Raw genomic sequence first — 23796 nt, forward strand, 5'->3', positions numbered from 1 at the left:
TAGTCTGGAGGCTGAGGTGCACCTGATTCGGGTCATGGTCTTTGTAATTACTTTACATAAAAAACCTGGACAATGACTATGGATGATAGAAGGAGAATGGATACCTTTGACCAGGAGTGCTGGAGAAGAACATTGAATATACTATGGACTGCTAAGAGAACAAATAGGTTCATCCTGGAGAGGGTGAAACCAGGCTGATCCTTGGAGGCAAGAATTCTGAAGTTTTGTCTGACCTACTTTGGACATGTTTCAAGGAAAGACTACTCCTTGGAGAGGGACATCTTGCTTAGGAGGGTGGAGGGACAGCGCAAGAGAAGAAGACCCTCGATGAGATGGATTGATTCAGTGACTGGGGTAATGTGGGTAAATGTGTCAGAGGCAGTAAGACTGGCACAGGATAGAGCATGGTTTAGGGCTGTTTTAAATAGAGTTGCTATGAGTCACAGGCAACTCAACGGCACAAAACAACTACAACAACCTGAAAAAAGTAGTTCACTTTGCCTCCTACATCAGTCAGTTAGCTGTGATCTCCCGCACAAGCGAAAATGCTAAACAAAATTTTCTTCAAGGACATCATTATCCTTGCATGCTGCTACTGTTATTTCATAGTACAAAGTCTATGCTAACTATACACTGAACCCAAACTCCTCTGGTCAAAACCTGAATGATGACAAACACAAAGGTAAAGTTGACTTGGTCATTGGCTTCAGCCTAATAAAGATCATCTAAGATGCACAAGAAACTAACAAGAATAAAGAACAGTAAGTGATTTAAAGTTACAAAGTCAATGCAGTCTGTTCAGGGAGCCAGAGTTTCCTTCCAGTTACAGAACCTGGGAAGCTTTCTTGACAAAATAGAATTATACTTTTCAAGATCAAGCCTCAGATGAACTAAAAAAATTGTGGAACTTCTTGAATTCCCCTTTCTCCTTTCCTTGTTAGTTTTATCACCCTCCTCCTTCAAAACCCATACAAACTTCTTCTCCCAACCAACACCATGCTGAAGGGCCCCTGCAGTTCTGTTGCCTAGACATCATCTGATATTTGAAGTCTTCCCCACTGCTATTCAACTCCTTCAAATATTATTCTTCAAGAACTTTCTATCTTCTAATTTGTGATGACCTGCAGATGCTGACATGTTTTATGGTTGCTAATGGTTCTATTATATTTAAATAAAGCAACATCAAAAACTAAAAGGTGCTTGGAGATATCATATCCAAATGAACTATTTCTCTTAAATGCAGTGGCAATGCAGGAAAAGGAAGAATGACATCAGGACTCGGGGTTCTAATCAGAAATAATGCTCATGGAACCACAAAAGAGTTGGTGCTGTCGGTCTCCACTTTGCCAAATTCAGATTAGATAATGAGGTGGTAATTTTTTCTGTTGAGATTTCCTACAGACATTCATCCTAGTCTTTCAAATTGAGGTCTCCTAGAAGTTAAACAGCTTCCAAACCTAAATAGTGATCTTATGCCTGAAAATAGGAAATCTTGGAGAAAGATGAACAGCGAAGAAAATAATTTTTTAAAAAAAATCTGTGATGAGCAGTGAACAAAGCAGGATTATCACAAGGAAACTCCATTAGCTCTTTTGAAATTTTATTCCTTTCATAACCCTTGTCTTAAAAGCTACAGCACCAAATATTAGGAAGAATTTCTATCTATGGGTGACTAACAGAAAATATGTAAGTTTACCTAGAAAAACAAGTAACAGTTTTCTGATATATAATATGCATTTACTATCATCATATTTTCTATCCCTTTTAAGGTATATTTATAATTTAATATTTAAATGTCAGTATAGCAAGAGAGAGTTTATAATATTATTAGCAGTAAAATATTAACTTTGCTTATGACTAGTACCTAAGTGTATTTTACTCTAAATTGTTTCTATATTCTTCTACCTGATATCCAAAGCCTCTCAATTCTCGACCCATTTCTACTTATCTAACCATAATTCCCAAGATCTCTCAGGTCAATAATTTCTCTCCAATCAGCCCATTCAACCCTTTTCACTTCCCTGCACATAATGCATACACAGTCAACACAGAATACCTTGTTCTCTTGATTTCATCTCCTCAACCTCTAATATTTAATGATCACTCCTTGAATTCTTTCCTCAAGACCTTGTCTGAATTATATAACCATATTAATTGTATAATTTCAAAAGATCTTAAGTCTATTTTTTTTCTTAGCTTAATCTATAACTGAATGTGTTTCTTTAATTTAGGACAAACTTCATGGGGGAAAGTTTTATTGTCTTATTTTATTGTCCCTACATTTATTTGTGGGCAACAAGAGAAAAATCAACAAATTATTGCTAGAGCATATACTGCCATCTGCTGGGAAAGGAAGATGATTACCCAAATATTCATAGTGTTGAGCACGGAGATTTCGGTTCCATTTATTCAAGTAAGTCCTTCAAGTTTATGTAAGTTAGGGCCTTGCCCTCTGAAGCTTTGGGTCCCAGTGCAGTAAACATGAAAAGCGGCTTTTACATTAGAAATTCCCGTATTATTCCAAATATAAATGTAAATCACAATATGAACTTACATAAGATCACTAGATGGCTTCTAAATGGGAAAGTAGAACAGTAAATGACTCTAACTGAAATTATAAAGAGCTCTAGAAATGTATGGGGAAAGTATGACCTCAGATTATTTTTTAGAAAGTGAGACAATTTTAAGAAATTACATCAATTTCAGGAACCACAGTAGAGACACTTTGTCTCCAACCAGGTGAACTGACATAGTTCTTTGAGGCAGGATAAGCAGAAATAAAGATATAATAGCTGTAATAAAGCTACCTTCTCCGAAATCCCTTAATTTCTTTGTAGCTCGGGCCATTTACTTTTGAAAAAAAGAAATTCAAGATGATGAGAAAAATTAAGTCCTCTTATTTGTATTACTCATATTCACTTCAAACGTGTCAGTAAACAACTATCAGAAGTTACTCTAATTGTGTGTGAGGAATAAGAGGCGTGACACTCACCACCTAGATTCCTAACAGTATGCTCAGCTACCGCACTGCAGTATCTAGGCAGGTTTTAGAAAATAATTAGGCTTCTTGCTATTACCATTATGCAGCAAGATGAAGTTCAATGATTTTATGGGTGCCATAAATATAGGCTTTTATGTGACTTTCACAAAATAACATCAATTTTCAAATGTAAAAGTCACCTGTGGATTACTAATTAAAGAAGTGAAATAGTACAGCCATATTCCAGAAGATTTGCTATACAGCAGTGACATCCGTTTTTTAAAACAAGCTCTATAGATAGCAGCTAGGAAATGTTTATCAAAAGATGTGGCAAATAAAGTGCAATTACACTAAGTTCCATTTAATTTTATAGCCTGATTTCTACCTAAAGAAAATTTTTTTTCAATTCCTTTGATCCAGTCAATTTATACCATTGACCTTTCTTGCCAGCGGAAAAAACCTACATGCTTTTTACAGATTATCAAACATTTCTGTTTGTACAGCTCTTGAAGCCATATCATTATCTTCATATGAAATATTGGCTGGATAAGAAAAATCATATTACCTTTATATATGCTAGATATCAGTTTGAAAGACATTCATTTAACCAATTAAGCCTTTGTAAGTAAAAAATACATAGTAATGGACTAAGAATACTTACTAACAGAAATCATGTCTAGTCAATCCCCAAGGCAAAAGTAATTCATAAATTGTAAATATTCAGTAAGCATTTTCAGTAGTGAACTAATGAATGAAATATTTAGGACATGGAAAGATACAGGCACATCCTTCTTTGATCAATATCAAATGACATTGCATATTGGCTATTGAGGACAAAGAAGACAGGAAGTAAAGATGGTGAAATTCGAGAGTTCAAGTTCACCAACCAGTGAAGAAAATTCCCATAAAATAGCTTTTTCTTTAACTGTGTTTCCAGGAGTGTTTGTTTCATTAGACACGAAGAGCTATATTTAAAAAAATTTAAAATAGTCAATGTTTTTCCAAAATTAAAAAGTCAAAAAGAAGTCCCTATGGTAAATACAAAATTTACTTTGTAGACTAAAAAGTAGAACAAGGGCAAATGTGCTTGTGTCATAGTATAATATATATTTTTAAATAATTCTATTTCTCTCTTTGCCTTTGCCATGTTTTGGGACGTTAAACAAATTCCCTTTCCAGATGATGTATTTCATGAAAAGGCCTCTATGGCAGGGCAGAAGAGAGAGAGAACTGCTCACAGGAAAGCAAAAGCATAGGCCTGGAACACTATTATCAAGAATAAACAAACTGATCCATAAAGGCTATCTTCCTTATGTAAACCTGGACCTTTTTCATAAAGCCCAAGCTCAACGCCCTAAAACAGTTTGTCAGTTTTTAATTCAATTGGATTTAAAAGATGTCTTTGATTGAAAAGACTTCTGATCTCTTATCTAACCAAGAGCAAAGCTCCGAACATTGCAAGAATAAACCATCTCTCATTCATCTTGTCAACCTTCTATACCCCAATTTCTCTCTAGAGCAGAGAGGGATGAAAACAAACATAGAATATTGACTTTAAGTAACTGACCTACCAAAGTGAAACTTGGCTCTGTCCAAAGCTGGAGATCACTCACACATGAACTTACCTCACTGTCGGAGACTTCTCTATCATTAATAATAAATCTGTAGCTGGCATCTGGTGATAAGTGCTCAGCCTGGAGCCAGAAACGAACCTGGCCCTTATCAAAAATCTCATAAGCTAATTCTGATTTCAGAGGAATTGCTACAGGAAGAAAAGAAATCACAAGTCAATAATGCATGAATCCTTGTGAGAAAGAATAGCTGTATATTGTAGGAAAATATCAATCCTAGTTATTAAATTTTGAGAACGTGAAACCCCCGAGTATTGAATTGGATTATGAGACCTAAAAATAAAAACTAAAACTCTAGTTAGCCTGCTGTTGCATTTAAAGCTGCATGCCATGGAAGCCGTGTGTGTGTGTGTGTGTGTGTGTGTGTGTGTGTGTGTGTGTGTGTGTGTGTGTGTGTATAACCTAACTTTCTTTGTATAGTCACTGACAGCAGACATAGATATTCTTTCTGTATTCAGAGTCATTCAAACACTGAAGATTAATTTGTTTGGCATCTCCTTTGGATTAGGAAAAGCTATACTAAACAAAAAATTCAAAACATTCTCTAAGCCATAAAAATTACTACAGGCTATAATATAAGCTAATATTTGTTTTAAATGAATAGGCTCCAAGCTTGTAAGCTGGGAGCATAAAAAAAAGACCTCTTTTCCCACAAGGCTATTACTTCAAGAGCTCCATACATTAGTGAGCATGATTCGACCTGGTTTGCAATTTTATCGTAAGGGCTGGGTTATGGTTTACTTACTGGGATTTTTAATTTCATTGCTCAGTGCCATCAAACGTTCAAGCTCTAAAATGGGGAAAAAAAATAAATCATTTTGACCTCTACCTTTCGAAGTTTGTAAACAACAGCAAATATTAAATAATCTTGTCTTTCATGTTTTCAAACTCTAATTGAGGGATGTGAAAGAAAGCTTAGTTATAAGAGGAAAATGTATGTAGAGTAGCTCCAGACTTTGGATACTCTTTGTCAATAAATGAGTGGTTATCTACAGCTAAAGTCCTCACCAATTAATATTTACCGCAGAAGAGTCTAGGATAAGTGAAAAGTGTGCTTTTGTTGGCTACAGCAGGGAAGAGTGGAGGCTTGTGTATCCTTGGAACATAGAAAAGCTTTAGAGAGAAGAGGTTTAACTTTGCAATTCAAATTCCATGTGATTATTTTCTAAAATTGAACTACCTTTGAATTTGCTTATGTTCTCCTGATTTTCAAAGTCTCTTTCACTACTTAAAAAAAAATATAATTTATCTCTTTCATCCAGGTAGACATTCACTCTACTTCATTGCTGAAATATATTACAGAAAGAAGGTAAAAACAAAACATTTTTAAAAAGCATTGCTCCTGAGAGAGTCTCGAAAGAACTTTAAGAAAATTCAAAGGTTCTAAGCCATTACCTCTATTTCCTTCTGTCTGTATCTCTCTCTCTCTTTTTTTCCTTTCTCTAAACTCATTCCTTCTTAAAATTATAAGTCAAAATAAGTTAGATGTGAGAATGTGTACAAACATGTCTATTTGAAGTGAAAAATTAAATCAGATTTTTCCTGAGAGAAAGTAAACTCCATTTGGTTGACTGGCTTGACAGCACGGACTGACATTCCCAATTAGGTCTTCTGGTGGAAATGTCCATAAATTGAGCACCAAAGTTTTACTTAACATATAATTTAAAGGCTATATACAACACAAACTATTCTAGGCAGTTTCTCCTTTGAAACCTTTAAAAAGGAAAGCAGAAAAAATATTGAATGCCAGCTTAAAGAAGTGCATAGCTTTTAAAATCCTTTAGAATGGTTTGTGAATAAAAAGAAATTATCTGGACCCCACTAACTTATAATCTTTTACTGTAGTCTGAAAACTCAAGACTCAAACTCATTGCATAGAGTTGGAAGTAACTTATAGCTGACCCTCTACCAGATTTTCAGAGACTGTAAATTGTACAGGAAAAGGGAGCCTGTCTTTCTCTAGTCATTCAGCTGATGGATTCCAATCACGAGGGAGGAGCTTCGCTCTGATTAACACTGAAGGTCTCTAAGGGTAGTGCCACCAGAGACACCCCCCACCTTTTCTTTTTTTCCAAAAAAAAAAGCATTCTTGTAAATTTAGTTTTAGTTCTGTCTTTGTGAAAAACAAACTGAGAGCTCAAGAAAGGTAGACACTGTGGAATCCCTCTGTTGTTTTCCTACTGGTTCTGTTGCATTTGCATGAAATACTCTAATTTAACTAACATCAGAGTCAGACCTACATCTGTGAAGCCATCTGAATGAGCTTCCCACCACCTCATACACTTGCTTCTTGTCTCTCCTCCCTAGCTCCTCGTAGGCCCCATCCTAGGTTTCCTCAGCACCACATCATCCAAGATACTGACTGATAATCAAAGAATGCCTAAATAAAGCTTAGCACAGTTTACAGGGCTTTGTATCTTATCCTCCAAGAATGCCAAGGCTTTGCATTTTTTTCTTAGTATTTTTTTTTCTTACTTAAAACTCTTTTTAGTTATAATTTGAATAAAAGTATACATAAATTTTCTATTTAATAATGTTTACATTATAATTTGGAACACTGAGTGCTATCTCCACAACATAACACCACTCTTCCCATTTCCAGCCTGTTTACTTTTTTTTTAGACTTTCATGCATTCATTTGAGTCTGTCCAGTGCCTACACAGTTGGTTCCACATCACTAGCTATTTAGTTTAAAAACTTGTAAGGCTGATTCTGACCTTATAGGTAAAATAGATAAGAGATGAGCATGAATAAATGTAATCCCAGACAGTAAAATGCACTAGCTTCGTGCAGTAGTTTCAGTTGCTTTTGACATGAAATCACTGATCTTAACTCTGGTGACTTAGTGGGTAAAGTGCTACGCTGCCAACTCAAAATCAAGTAGTTCAAATACACTAGCTAATCCTCAAGATAGAGATGGACCACTTCCTCGAATGTGATTTACAATCTATGAAAACTTTCTGGAGGATCAGCTATAAGTCAATTCTGACTCCACAGCAATGAGATAAAAATTTACCTAACAAAAACTATTGTTTATACCTGTGTCATACTAAACAGGTTTCCCTCACCTCCATTTGTAAGCCTTCTATTAGTAAAAGAGAAAGATGTTTTGGCTGTAAGAGGGGTTTTTTTTACATTTCACACAGTAAGTTATACGCTTTATTTTATCTTCCAGATTACTCAGTGTCCAAGGGGGAAAAGATAATTATCCATCTGTATACAACTCATTAAATTGTATTGATTCATTTATTCCTATACTGCTTTCAGCTTGCCAGAGGACTGAAATGTTGCTGAAAATCAACTTTAAAAGTACAAGTATGAAGTGATAGTAGTAATAATACATCCTTGGACAGAACTTCTCTTGAAAAACTGAATATAAATTATAAATTGTGATTAATTTCTAAAATAATTTGGTCTCAATTATAAAAGCAACTCCTAAGCTTGCTACATACCTTCCCCCACCCCCCCTCCTGAACAAATTTGTATTTTTCCTTAGGCAATAAAATCTGCAAAAGCCAGAACTTGTACTAGGTGAAACTCATCAAGAAATTAAAATACTTAACAAAAATAAAAACAATGAGAAAACTGGTAAGATCATATCCTGTCAAAGGTGAAAACTTTGCAAGACTTGGGAGAACAAGGAAGTGCCACTGAGTGGCATTCCAGGTTCCACTGGATTAACAGCAGTCTTTCAGAGAGTTGCAAGACCCCAAAACATAAGCCTATATCACATAGATATTACCTTCTTCATCCAAGACAAAACTGGAGGATACACCATCTGTATCACTTACAGACACAGAGTAAGTCCCTACGTCCATTTTATCTGGATTCTTAAAGTACAGTTTTGAACTAAAAAGGAAAAAGAGTAGGTAAAATTTAATCACAGGTGCTTGACCAGAGTTTCTAAAAGTTTACAACTGTCAACTGTTCTGTTTCACTTACTGATCTCCAACGGTGTCAGTATTAAACTTCTCAGTGTCTGTAATCTCCTCATAGGATTTACACCAAGTAAAGTGAGATGCATCTGTCATTTCCTGGCAGTCAAAACTTAGGTAGATATTGCCTTCTTCATCTACGCCAGCACTGATTTCCTTCGTGCCTGCATTGCAAGAATATAATTTGAACATCTTAGGAACACAGTGTTCTTTGAATTCTTTTTTGGAGAGGATTGCACAGGTTGAGATCTTATTTTACACTGATTCATCACTTTTTACTTAACGTCCGCCTAAGACTATGATTCAGAGAATAATAACAGAGTAGAACAAGTTGATAACAAAGTGGGTTGATTTTTGTGGGTTTTCGTTTTTTCAAGGCATCACATTTTTTTCTATTTCCATTTTCCCATTGAATACCACTGCAGAAAACATTTTGAGTGCCTACACAGGCCATAAAGACCCCTCTTCTCTCTGCTATCAAACTCCTCTTGCCTTCTTGTAGGATCTGGTCTCAGGAATGTATATGTATACTTTTTGATTACACTTGTACACAAGGCTCTTTTCTTGACATTTAGGAGGAAGTTAGGAGATTGTGTGTTACATCTTTGAAAAGTTTTGACCAAGGTGGACACCAATCTCCAAAAATGCTAGTCAGCTTCTATCTTACACATTATTAATTGAATGAGACGCATATCAGTCTCTCCCAGTAAATGAAATGATGAGGCCATAAAAATAAAGTGTGGAGAAAGATTTTGTAGAAAAATCAAAAGGTGGACAGAAATTAAAATTTTCATGCAATCCAACTGTGTGGAACTAGAGAGGAGGCTGGGTGAATCCCTGGAATTACTGCTTTGAAATAATCTTTAAACCTTGAACCAGAAATATCAGAAGTCTTTTTAAAACCAAGCAATAATTTCACCTAACTTGTTAAGAATGTCTACCTTAAGCATTGTGCTCTTTTATGATCTATATTTATAGAGTCACACAACTCAAAAGATTATATAGGAAACTTGCAGGGGGAGGGTGTTGAAGTAATGTGTTATAGGGGAGAAGAAACTCAGAAGAGGGAGAATGGTTGCAGAACTTGAAAGAATGTAATCAACGTTACTAAATTGTCCGTAGAAGGTGTTGAATAAATGACTGCTCTGCAGTGTAGATTCTCAACAACAGTAAAAATAAAGATCATTAAGATGGTTTGAAATAATAAGAATGTACAATCACAAAAGAGATGGAGACACATAAAACAACGTGAAAAACCATGCAATGGAAAGAAATATGCAAAGAAAAGGAGAACCAAGGTATCACCTAGAGAAATAAGGAAGTTTGTGATTTTGCTATTTTCTCAGGCTTCCCCTGGACACACCTTTTCTCAGTAACCTATGAACCTGTCTGCAACCTTTACAAATATTTCATCTTTTAGGGGTTTCTATTGGTTAAAGCTAAAAAAAATCAACATCTTGTATAATTTTCTGATCAAAACTCAGTAGTTACATAAAAGACCACCTTTATTTCTGCAGATGGTTTTGCTTCGCCAAAGAAAAATACCTGCCCACTATGCATAATGTTCTAAAAAACTTTATTCCTGATTTAGGGTTGTTTTCATGCAGAGCTTCTAGGATGTGCTTTTGTTTCCCCACAGAACCTCTGTTTATCTTTCAAATTGCCATTAATTGCATTTGCCAATTCCATTCTTTCCAAAAACATGAGGGTCTATCATCTCTCCCCTATGTACACCACATGCATATTCTCCTTCAAAATTAATGATGTTCAAAATATGTTGCTATTTTTAAGAGCTGAGAGGTCAGATCTTACCTGGTCTTGCTTCCACAAGTACAGGCTCAGAGGTATCTGATGGCCTTCCCACCCCACTTGCATTAACCGCACGGACTCTGAAGACGTAGGTTTTCCCTTGGTGTAGGTCACAGATCTTAAAAATGGCAGAGCATTTTGTGAATAGACAAAACAAATATGCTGTTCTTCTCCATTCTGTCCCACTCTATCATGAACATACCTTCTTTTCAAAGAAATACATTTCTTGTTGGAAAAGGTTTACACATTAATAAGGAAAAATGAGATTGTAAATCACTTATGATCACACTTTTTATGAAGAAGAAAAATTTTGGTATATTCTCCCTTATTTTTTCTCTGCATATAATACAGAAAAATTAAAATCATGATGGATAGTTTCTCATTGGCCTTCACATTCCATATAAGTAAAAACTATGTTCCCAGTGATTTTTCAAAATTGTATAAAATATTTCATCATTTGGTCACATGAAAATGAAGTTAATCTCTTCTTATATAATAATAGATTATATATAGTTTAACATATTACAATAGTTGTTGTTGTTAGGTGCTGTCAGGCCAAGTACAACTCATAGATAGCAACGCTATGAATTACATATCAAACCCTTTCCTATCCTGTTCCATCTTCAACATCTCTGACACACTTCTGAGTTCATTGACGCAAGTCATTATGTCAATCTATCTCATCGAAGGGCTTCCTCCCTTTTTTTGATCCTCCATCTTTCCAAGCATGATATCCCTTTCCAAGGACTAGCCTTTCCTCGCAACATGCCCAGAGTGTGTGAGATGGAAGCTTTGTCATCCTTGCCACCAAGGAGAATTCTGGTTGTAGTTTTCCCAAGACGTATTTGTTTGTTCTTTTGGCAGTCTTTGGGATAGATATTCAGCATTCTTCAACACCAAACCTCAAAGGTGTCAATTCTTCTCCTCTCATATTTATTCATTTTCCAGTTTTCAGATGTATAACAAGTGATTGAAAAGACCATAGCCTGAATCAGGTGCACCTTAGTCTTAAAACTACCATAATTGTGCCTCAATAATTTGGAGAGATCTGTGACAGTGAACTTGCCCAATGCAGTATGTCTTCTGATCTCCTGATTGCTGTCACCAAGGATGTGGATTACAGATTAAAGATGAAATTATTGACAATTTCAATTTTTTATTGATCATGATGTTGCCTATAGGGACAGTGGTGAATATTTTTGTCTTCTTTATGTGGAGATGCTATCTTCCTCACTTCCTGTATAATAATACTGTAAAAAAACTAAATTTCTACTTAATCAGGTCACACAGAGTATTAGAAATATATTGGCTCACTCAAAAGAAATTAGTCATATTCATATTTTCAAATCATTCCCTAGAAGTCTATTTATCTGTTAATTATATATTATATGTTATTTAATATATTAGATGATGATGAAGGAAGTTCAGTCTGCTTTGAAAGAATTGGCAAAAAACAAGTCCCCAGGAATTAGAGGCATACCAATTGACATATTTACACAAACAGATGCTGCCCTAGATGTGCCAAGAAATCTGGAGGACAACCACCTGGCCAACTGACGGGAATGGATCAATATTTGTTCCAATTTCAAAGAAAGTTGATGCAACAGAGTGCAGAAATTATCAAACAATATCATTAATATTACATGCAAAAAAGATTCTGTTGAAAAATTATCCAAATTTATGACTACAACGTAAACAGAGAACTGCCAGAAATGCAGGCTGGGTTTAGAAGAGGCCATAGTACTAGGGATACTATAGTTAATGTTAAATGGATCTTGACTGAAAGCAGAGAGTACCAGAAGAATGTTTACCTCTGTGTCATTGACTATGAAAATACATTTGACTGTGTGTTACAACAAATTGTGGCTAACTCTTAGAAGACTGGGAATCCCAGGACACTTGAAGATGCTTATACAATAACCTATAATTGACCGGGAGGCAGTCATCAGAACAGAGCAAGGAAATACTGCATGGCTCAAAATTGGGAAGGGTGTATGCCAGGGATGTGTCCTATCTCCATATTTTTCAATCTATCTGCAGAATAGATCATCCAGGAGGCTTGTCTCTATGAAAAGGAATGTGGCATTAAGATTTGAGGAAGACTCATCAACAAACTGTGTAGTACAAATGACATAACCCTGCTTGCTGAAACTGAGGAGGACCTGAAGTGCTTGCTGCAGAAGATTAAGAACTGTAGCCTTCAATATGGATTGAAGCTCAACATCAAGAAAACAGATTCTTACCACTGGACCAATTGGCAGCATTATGATAGATGGTGAAGAGATTGACATTGTTAATAGTTTCAGTTTGCTTGGCTCCACAATCAACACTCTTGGTACCAGCAGCCAGGAAATCATTGGGAAAATCTGGTCTCAGGGACCTCTCCAGAGTACTAAAGAACTGTGTCAGTTTGGAGCCTAAGGTGTGCCTGCTCCAGGCCATCGTCTTCACAATTACTTGCTATGCATCAGAAAGCTGGACAATGACTAGAGATGATAGAAAGAGAATTGATGCCTTTGAGTTGTGGTGCTGGAAAAGAGTATTGAATATATCATGGACTGCTAGGAGAACAAACAAGTTCATCCTGAAAAGGGTGAAACTAGGTTACTCCTAGGTAACCTAGGATTCTGAAGCGTCATTGGACATATTTTGGACATGTTGCAAGGAGAGACCAGTCCTTGGAGAGGGACATCATGCTTGGAAGGGTGGAGGGTCAGCTCAAGAGAGGAAGACCCTGGATGAGATGGATTGATTCAAAGACTGGGGTAATGAGAGTAGATGTCTCAGAGACACAGGATAGCCTATTTGGCACAGGCTAGAGCAGGTTTCAGAGCTATTGTACCTAGGGTTGTTATGAATCACAAACGACTTGACGGCACATAACAATAATCAACATATTATATGTCACCATTTTTACACATAACATATTAGATATCATATAATTACTAAACATATAGACTTCTAGGGAGCAATTTGACAATATGAACATGACTCATTCAAGTGAGGAATGCATCCTGTCTCCATACCTTTTCAATCTGTATGCAGAACAGATCATTCAGGAGTCTGGGCTCTATGAGGAAGAATGTGGCATCAGGATTGATGGAAGACTCATCAACAACCTACGTTACGCAGTTGACACAACCTTGCTTACTGTAACTGAGGAGGACCTGAAGTGCTTGCTGCAGAAGGTCAAGGACTGTAGACTTCAATATTGAAGACTGAAGCTCAATGTCAAGAAGACAAAGATTCTTACCACTGGAACAACTGGCAGCACCATGATAGATGGAGAGGAGACTGAGGTTGTTAACAGTTACAGCTTACTCAGCTCGACAATCAGTACTCTTGGCACTAGCATTCAGCGAATGAAAAGACAAGTGGAGCTGGAAAAATCTGTTGTCAGGGATCTCTCCAGAATACTGCAAAGCAATGATATCAGTCTAGAGACTAATGTGCATCTAATCCAGGTCATGGCCTTTGCATTTACTTGCTAGGCATCAGAGATCCAGACAGTGACTAAGGATGACCAAAGAAGAATTGATGCCTTCAAGTTGTGGTGCTAGAAAAGACTCTTGAACATACCATCGACTGCCAAGAAAACAAATAGGTCTGTCTTGGAGAGGGTAAAATCAAGTCTCTCCTTGAAGACTAGGATTCTGAAGCTCTGACTCACATACTTTGAGCATGTGGCCAGGAGGGACCCGTCATTTAAGAAGGACATCATGCTTGGAAGGGTGGAGGGACAGCACAGGAGAGGAAGACCCTGGATGAGATGGATTGATGCAGTAACCAAGGCAATAGGGATTGATGTGTTGGAATCAGTGAGACTGGCTTAGGATAGGGCAGGCTTCAGAGCTGCTGTACAAAAGGTCACTATGGATTTCAAGCAACTTGATAGCACATAACAAAAACAACAACAATGTATTATATAATATCTATAACTATTACATGCTATCAATTTATATTCCTATCAATGTTTGTCCATGTTGCTAGCTCAGTTAAGGGTACATGCTACATTCTATCTAAATTGCATGACAGAGTCTCAAAGTAAAAGAAGTAGCCCTTTATATTAAGGCATCTGGGCTAAGATTAGTCAAGGCACATGGACCTCTTGGACTTAACAGCAACTGTCACAACTATTCCAGTGATTAACAAATTGTGTTTAATATAGAAAATAGAGGGAGTTGTCCTGCTAACTCAAAGGCAATGCCTATATAGTTTAATTTCAGCAGCAACTCCTACAGAAAAGTAGGCAGTCTCTTCCTGAACAATTTATAGCCTCTTAAAACCCACTGAAGGCTCAGATATGAGTCAGTTCTAACTCAATACCAATGAGTTTTAGTTATAGTAGAAATATTGGGAGAAAGAGGAAATAAATAATCTACATAAACTGTAAAAAAATTATCATTTTGTCAGAGGCATTAAAACTTTGTCTATGTGTATGTATCTCAAAACTCTCTCATTATTGAACTCTGATGACCTGGTGAACAGGGAGTTGTGCTGATAAATCCACAGGTCAGTTGGTTCAAAATCACTAGTGGCTCTATGACACCCTTGTGTGCTTGTGTGTGTGTGTGTGTGTGTGTGTGTGTGTATGTGTATCAAGCAGCTTTCTATTATATACTAACTGAAGCTCAAGTAACTTGAATATGTAACTTGAAGTGGAAGGACAGAATATAATAACAATGGCCCCTGTAGAAAGCACAGAAATGTAACCTATGTTTCTACGGTCTCTAGTTTTGAGAGTAGTACCACTAACAGCTGTTACACTGCAATAAAGAAAGAAAAATAGATAGACATGTCTAGACAGTTTCTCACAAGTCAAAAAGGTAGCTTTGTGTGAATAAGAAAAAGGTGTCATTTCCTCAAGACATTTTATTGCCATCTCCTGGAAAGCTGTTGCCACTGCTATACAAATCAGCAGTGACTGGCATGTGAATGGCACCCCCTTGTACTGTTTCCCCATCTGTAAGCAGTGAGTCCTGCTGCAACAGTAGCAACCAGTTTAGAGCATTTATTTTAACAGGTTCACTTTGGAACTTTGTGCTTGTCTGCTACAGGAATCAAAACCACTTTCAATCAGAGGGAAATAAATACATGAATGAGTGAAAGTGATCACCTTTAAATAACGGTTTGCAGTTGTTGTCTCGTTTACTGTAATCCAGTCTTCACTATGCTCTTCTTTATAATCCACAAAATATCCAGAAACAGGGCTGCTGCCAGAATACACTGGGGGTTTCCAGAGCATGACCAATGATGTATTCCTAACCTCACAGAATGTCAAATCGTAGGCTGGACCTGCAAAACCAAATTGAATCTGTGTACATGTGTGTACATGTGTGCACATGCCATCCACAGAAAAGCACAGCAAATGGGGCATCAATCACGCATGATCTAAGTCTGAGCTCTAGCACTAGGCTCACACTACACAGATAAAATAATTTATTCCTCATTGAATTTATGCATCATCCTTTGTACAGGAGTGTTGATGAGGAGGAGTGTTTGGCACGATGTTGCGGAGTTGAGGAGGGGAACCTACCTTTATTTTTTGGTAACCTTTTTCTCTTAGGCATTAGGATGATTACGGATGGTCTTGGAGTGATTCACAAGCTTGTATTGCATCACAGGGGGGAAATGTATGAAGTAAGGGAGGGGTACTCAGATTGGCCACTCAGTGAACTGGAACCTATCAGTCATGAGGGAGGTCATTCTGAGAAACTGACCACCTGCATAGGCTAAATATACATGGCGCCCTATCACTAACCTCAGTTCCATTTGTAAAAACACTTAAATCTATTCTAAAAGTGTGTGGTGCTGATTCTTCAAATCTAAACTAGGCTTAAACACACTAAAGGGGGAAAGTACAGGCTAGCTCTATCTTAACTAAATCTCACTCTCTCCATTAAATGTTGCTGGGTCATTTTATACTAAAGGCCCTAGTAATTTTAACAATTTCTTTCAAAGAAAGAAAATTAATTTTATCAAAACAAATAGAAGAAGGTGAAAAACAATGAGGAGGGAGACAGGGAAGAAGAGGTAGAGGAGAGGCAGTATCATCTCACCACATAATTAAAGATATTCTAAGTTTGGAGCATTTTTAACTTGAGTTTCCAAATTTCCCCCCCAAAATTGTTGTTACTGTTGTGTACCTCTGAGTCAGAACTGACCACTGCTGACCCATTAATGGATTTTCAGAGGCAAGAAGTCACACAGGAGACTGTCCTTCTTTCCCCATGGGGCACCTGGTGGATTTGAACTATATACCTTTGCGTTGGCAGTGCAGTTCCTTACCAATAAGCCATTAGAGTTCTCCCCTCATTTTTCTTTCAAAATAAGAGCACACATATAATCCATCTTGTTGAGTTTCTCACTGATAGAATATAAAGAAACTGACTACTCATATGTGAGGGTTTATGAAAACAATTTGAAATATAGAGTTTTAGAGGTTTCATAATCCACAAAGAGTCTGGGGGAGGAAGGACAGCTTCAGCTAATACAAATAAAATATCAAAACACCAAAGCCATTGCTTTTGAGTTTGGTCCGACTCGTGGTCATCCTCCACCAGGTTTCTGAGGCTGTAATTCCATACAGGAGAATATGATCTTACATTTTCCCCAGGAAGTACTTAGTGGATTCAAGCCACTTGTCTTTGAGTTAACACTTTAACAAATAATATATGATATCACCATGAGAATATTAATTTCTTATTGTCTCAACTTTGGGTTTAACACAAAGCACTGCCAACCGTCATTGAGTTTCCAAGACAGTAAATTGAATGGGAGATTGCCCATCTTTCTCCCAAGGAGCTGGTGGTAGATTTGAATCACCAGAGGTGTTTTCTTTGGATTGGTAGATAAATTCCCAATGGACTGTGCTAACAGAGTATCCTATAATTTAAACTTAAGCCTCTATTATTCCTTCTGCCTGGAATCTCTGTCTTCCGTTTTTATTTTCTCAGCAGTGCTTCTATCTTATCTCGGACTTGGGTGCTGATTGCTCTCTTCTTTCTCCCTGCTTACTCATTTTTATCCTTTTTAGACTGTTCTCCAAGGGCAAAAAATGTGTTAATCGCTATTGTTATTGTTTGCTGCTGACCCTCCAGCAGGTTTTCAGAGGCAGATAATTGCATGAGAGAAGTCTGTCCATCCTTCTCCCACAGAGCATCTGGTGAATTTGAACTGTATGCCTTTAGGATTGCAGTGCAATTTCCTACCATGAGGGCAACAAGAGTTCCCTATCACTATTACAAATATACAATAGCAGGTGTTGCACAATACTTGTAAAATGTAGCTCTAAGTTCACTACAATTGAAATGCAGAAACCCAAGTAAATAGCGTAGAAAAACCAGCTCTTTGATTGTTCCTCATGTGTTAGAAAGGAAGTGCTTAGTGGCATGCCCACTAAACAGCATCTTACCAGGCTCTGGCATAGTCCAAGCCTCACACTTGAAGTGCTCACTGGGGTCCGACGGCTGCCCTATCCCGGCCAGGTTGGTTGCAGCAATTTTAAATTCATACAATGAGCCTTCCGTCAAGCCTTCCACCTATTTAAATTTTCAAAAATTAATAAATGAAATAAATGATGCATAATAATCCAATGAGGAAAGGAGTATTTCTGGTTGTCCTATTAAACAATATAACCTTGTCAATATGTTAAAATAAATAACTTAAAGGTGACTATTTCTATGATCATTATATTTAAGTCACTACGACAAACCCTACATATTGTATTCATTCATCTCACAGAGTCCATGCATGAGGATGACATGATTATTTCCTTTAGATAGATAATGAAAGTAAGGTTTGGAGCAGAGATATGCAATGAGTCCTGGCTAAAACCCACATCCTTTCTCTTAAGCAGACCACCAGCCATCTTAGAATTTATGAAAAGAGGCCCTTGGATCATCTTGGCAAACTTCCTTTCTAGTACTGTGACCTAACTGTGTATCAGCAGGGAATACTTCATCATGTGTCACCACACTTCATGCTCTGTAAAATAAACATTCACTTTAGATTATAGATTCTCAGATTTCTAAAAGTCTGTGGTCAATAGACACATTAGGATTCACTAGAGAGACTCTAGTTGTGATTCAGAAAGCAAAGGATGATTCTATCTGTTGGTTAACTTTTCTTTAGATTTTCATAATAATGGTCTTATATTAGTCCTTTCTTGACTAACTTATTTCACTCTCCATATAATGTTCTCTAGATTTGTACATGTTTGCAGTGTTTTACAAATTCCCTATCTTTTGTTGATGGGCACTTGAGTTATGGGTGTGCATATATTTGTCCACGTTGTAACTCATATCTTTAGGCTATATAACTAGAAGTAGTATTTCTCATTACCAGGGAGGGAGAATGGAGTTAAAAATTAATAAGTAGATAATAAACAATTTATTAATATGGTTGAAGGTGAAAAAAATGCATAAGTATTGTGGTATTATACTTAATTTTATAAAACTAAATGTGTATGAAGATCACAAAAGCAATATACTTTGTAAACTTTCACTCAAATCATAATTGAAGAAAAAAGAAAACTCTTTCAACCAAAACTGGTAGATTTGACTCACAGTAGGGCTAAGAGGAACAAAAGTGATACCTAAATAAATATTGATTCTTGGGAAAAAAATGGAGCAGTTTCCAAAGCAAAGGGTTTTGAAGTTAATCTATCTTCTTAAAGATCAAGTCCATTCTTTTGATTAAGAAACCAGCACTCAGAAACTATGGAGAACTTTTTCTCAATTTTCCTAAAGAGCCATTTATCTATCAATGTGTTGTACTGTACTACTGTGATGCTAGAAACTATGCCATTAGAATTTCAAGTACCAGTAGGATCATTCATGATGGACAGGTTTAGCTGTGCTTCCATCTAAAACAGACCAGGAAAGAAAACTAGCAATACACTTCTAAGATAATTTTCCATTGAAAATTTTAGGAATAGCAATGGAACATTATCCAAAACAGTGCTAGAAGACTAGCCTGTCAGGTTGGCAGGCACTCAAAACACAAATGGGCAAGAGATACCTTCTCAAAATAACGTCAACCTTAATTAGATGAAGTAAAGCTTCCAGGACCTTCATTTGCTGATGTTGTACTATTCAAAATGAGGAAAGGTGTACACTCATTAATAGTTCAAATATGATATGTTCCAAGTAGAAAAATTAGGAGTTGTCAAAATTAAATGGAATGCAGAAAAAAAATTAATGTCCAAAATACTAGAGAGCTGAAATTAATTTGTATTAGTCTTTCGGTGAATGAATTAGCAATCATATGATCTCAGAGGCAGGTAATCGCACAGGAGGAGATTGCTCATCCTTCTCCTGTGGGGCAGCTGATGGCTTCAAACTTGGCAGCTTCTTGTCACTAGGCCACCTGAGCTCCCCATGAGCTACTAGACCAGGAATGATAATATTGAAAAAGAATTGTTTGGAACTGACAAGAAGACAACATTCTTGAAGTTAACACTTGCTAAGTACCTGTTCTAACATCCAAGCACCACAGTGTGTCTGTGCACCTGTATGAATCAACTGTCATCCAGTCAGGCCCCAGCTTATATACTTCATATTAAAAATGAACAAAACATGTACAACAATTTCTGTCTTTAAGAAGCTCATAGACATCTAAGAAACAAACCCACTGCAAGTGAGTCAATTCCAACGCCTAACAACCCAGTAAGACAGACTAGATATGCCCCCCCAGAGTTTCTAAAATGGCAATCTTTGTGGAAATAGACATTTAACTATGAACCACAGAACAGCTTGTAGCATTTGGACTAAGGACTTTTGAATTGGCACCTGTGTACTTTAATCACTGCACCACAGGGCTTCTCCAAGGAACTCTTAGCTTACAGAAGTAGACAAAACAGTGGAACCTAAGCGACCGCAAACTAATCACAGCAATGTCCTTCACTCATTGTGAAACTTGTCCAAATTACTTAGCTCTCTATTTCACTACATCTTCTCAGGTGGAATAAAATGGTTTCTAAAATCCTCTCTGTTCAAAAATTCTATGATTCATGATATTACGATGTTTTTCTAAAAAAAAAAAGCAACTACTTATATCTTTGTTTCACATTATCTACTTTGAGAGAACATTGACACACTCTACCCAAAATGTAATGTCACATAAGAAAAAAGTAAAGAAATAAAAACCAACCGTCAAAATTCTCTCTTTAACAGGCGAAGAATTGACCTCATGCCAATTTTTATGGTGAGCTTCACGCTTGTCTAAGTAGTAGCCAAGGATTGCTGCACCACCACTGAATTTAGGTACCTTCCAACCAAGAGTCATTGACTGGCCATCACAGTTCAGCAGTGTGATTCCATAAGGATGAGAAGGAACAGCTAGAAATAAAAATAGGCAGGAATGTTACCCAAAATCTCAGTTAAATTCTTTATCCTACCATGGCCTCAGCTGCAGTCTTTAGAGTCAAGTAGGAAATGCCCTGAGTACTCCATATGCCTTTTATCTCTTTCTTGACCATTTTTGTAATCAGATTGACCATAGTCATTTTTATCTTTTTTAGAGAATAAATTTTAAAAATATAACTTCTTTCAAAATACTTGTCATACTTTTAATAATATCATTCCTATGAGTGCCGTGAAATACATAAATCTTGTCTGACCATTTGAAACAATTAAAAATCTATTTCTTAGAGAAAACTTTGAAAAAGGAACTTTCTCATTTATAATTTTTATGATAAAAACTATACCTCTGGTCATCAATGATGATGAATATTATTTAGACTGTTGTTGTTGTTGTTGTTGTGAGGTTCTGTCGAATCAAGTAGGGCTCACAGTGACTCTATGAATGGCAGACTTGAACCCTGACCTATCCTGCGCCATTCTCATCCTCTCTGAGTTTTAAATCTGAAAATATTTATAGAAACGTCAAATTCACTTAAAATAATATAAACTCACAGTTCTCTTTTGTTAGTCCCATATATGAAAATAAATGATCTTTCTCTAACAGATGGTGAAAGTTTGTGTCTTTATTTTGCTCCTGACTCTGAGTAACCTAAATACAGCCCGCCTCTATTACTGGAGATAAATGTGAGCCAGAAACAAGCTACTTCGATTATGCAGTAAAAACTGAAGTGATTGGCATTGAATGACTTTAAAATGTAAGTGGGAATATTAGAAAGTCCATTCTGATAAAAATTGAGAGGAGATTCAAATAACAACCTTAAAACAAGAGAGTAATCACTTTTGGATTGCGGTACCCACTTACGTATTATCAGATTTGACATTCCTGGGCAATGCTGGTAACAATATTACTGGAAGAGAAATCTATATTTCCAAAACTGTAAATTTAGTCAGACACCAAACAAAGGGGGGAAAAATCAAAAGGATCTCTCTTAGAATTGAAATTATATTACTGCTAAAACTGTGCACTGTGTGCCATTGTTGTTCTTATTGTTGTTGGGTGCCATTGAGTACAACTTAGAGCAACCATGTGAACAACTGAGTTGAACACAGCCTTCCCCTGAGCCATCCTCACAATCTCTGACACTCTCAAGCCTGTTGCTATGGTCACTGTGTCAGTCCACCTGGTTGAGGGGCATTAGTTTGTCCAAATGCCCTGGAATTCATACTCAAGCACTGTGACATGTTTAAAACGAAGGAACAAGCACAACAATTATGAAACAAAGCTTTATAGATCATGTTCTTTGTGGACCATATCTGGGATTTCTGATCTGATTTGTTCACTGTGAACAAACTAATGATAATCTCCAAATATTACAATTTATGAACAAAGCCACGAGTTATACAGACATTAAAAATTATTGCAACCATTTCTTGAAGATACTTGACATTGAAGATATTTGAAGTAAGTAAAACATAAAAGGCCACTCATGTTGTTCTACTTTAGCATACATTTGGGTGGCAGGGGTAACTTCTATAGCATATATGTAAATGCGGGTACAGGTATTTGGAAACAAATGCAGCCTTTAATAATATTTTCTATTTTAATTTGCATTTTATTAGCATATTATCCTTTCTCCTCCTCACACTGGCATTTCCAATTGATAAGAGGTTTCAGCAGAATTGCATGTTCTCTGTTCAACAATTTACATCTACCTTTTCCCCCCTCTGGTTAAATTCCAAATGGCATCATAAATGTTTATTCATGCAGAAATTAAAATGTACTGGAGAGCTGAAAATGGAAGCTGAATAGCCTATGAATGAATTACTTACTGAGAGCAGCCTGGACTTTTATGATGTCAGACTCTTGTGAATTTTCACTTGTCCCAACAGCATTAACAGCTTTAACTCGGAAAATGTATTGCTCTCCAGTAGTTAAGCCATGCACAACAAACCTGTGGAAAACATGAAACAGTGTCATCGTTTCAGATGTAAAGGATTTTTCTTCCTCTCACAGCAGTAGAAATCATTCTGAAGACATTGTTTAAAAAAAAACATCCTGGACAAAGTTTAGTGGTTTTATTAGTTAGCTCTCTATCTGTTCATGTTTTCAATGTTATTGTTTGTTACTCTGTACCATGAGTCGGAACTTACTCATAGCTTACCTCCAGCAGCTTTTCAGAGGCGGTAAATTTCACAGGATGACATTGCCCATATTTCTCCCACAGAGAAGGTGGTGTATTTGAACCATATACCTTTGCGTAGGCAGCACAATTGAAATCAATATTCCAGGATCAAAAAGTAAGGCTGCAATACTCAGTTATAGGAGGAGACAAAGCAAGTTCCAGCACCAACATGTGGATTACCACTTATTGGAATTAGCCTAACTTCACAAAAGCTAAACCTTCCTACTCCTAAATTACTTTGTCAAAGTCACTGCTTCTGTAACTGTCTCTTCATTTATACATTTCAGGGGTTTATGCCCTAACGGGACAGAAAGCATCTTGTGAGAAAGGTCATTTGTAAAATGAAAAAGAAAGCATCTTGTGAGAAAGGTCATTTGTAAAAAGGAAAGTCAAGAGAGGAAGATGAGTTTTTCCTTTCGGGGAATTCTGGTGGTGGTGGTCTGTGAGGAGTTGCACTGTTAAACCAAAGGCTTGATGAGGGTTTGAATGCACCAGAGGCTCATTTGGTAAAAAATGGGGGAATATTTTTACATGAAAATTACAGCCTCACAGAAATCCACTGGAGGGTCAGCCACTAGGTAGTTCTAACACAGTGCCATAGAGTTAAAAGGATTTTTTATTTCCAAAAGAGAGTATCATGATACCAACATGTATAAGGAAGGGTCTTCACATAGGAGTTCTGCTAGGACTTGTATTCAGGAAACTCTGTTTTTTAGACATTGTTGTTGTTGTTGTTGTTATGTGCCATAAGATTGTAAATAACTCATAGCTGACCCTCCAGTTGATTTTCAGAGGCAGTAAATCACACAAGTGGAGACTATCCATCTTTCTCCTTCAGAGCAGCTGATGGATTCACACTATGTAATTTTGGATTGGCAGCACAACTCCTTGTCA

General features: G+C 36.7%; 1 protein-coding gene across 1 annotated transcript in view; it reads right to left on the reverse strand.

Annotated features, from left to right (window-relative positions):
* Positions 1 to 23796, reverse strand: part of MYOM2 (myomesin 2) — a 164184-nt gene that overhangs the window by 55632 nt on the left and 84756 nt on the right. The window contains exons 16-24 of the mRNA XM_006882903.1: positions 22550 to 22671; positions 20508 to 20695; positions 17770 to 17896; positions 15472 to 15650; positions 10359 to 10473; positions 8554 to 8710; positions 8354 to 8460; positions 5357 to 5401; positions 4606 to 4742 (exon numbers count right to left, since the gene is read on the reverse strand). Coding sequence (XP_006882965.1) covers positions 4606 to 4742; positions 5357 to 5401; positions 8354 to 8460; positions 8554 to 8710; positions 10359 to 10473; positions 15472 to 15650; positions 17770 to 17896; positions 20508 to 20695; positions 22550 to 22671 — 1177 coding nt within the window. The remainder of the gene's footprint in view (positions 1 to 4605; positions 4743 to 5356; positions 5402 to 8353; positions 8461 to 8553; positions 8711 to 10358; positions 10474 to 15471; positions 15651 to 17769; positions 17897 to 20507; positions 20696 to 22549; positions 22672 to 23796) is intronic.

Source organism: Elephantulus edwardii, unplaced genomic scaffold, assembly GCF_000299155.1.
Source record: "Elephantulus edwardii isolate Elephantulus edwardi_28Jun2011 unplaced genomic scaffold, EleEdw1.0 scaffold00025, whole genome shotgun sequence".
NCBI lineage: Eukaryota > Metazoa > Chordata > Mammalia > Macroscelidea > Macroscelididae > Elephantulus > Elephantulus edwardii.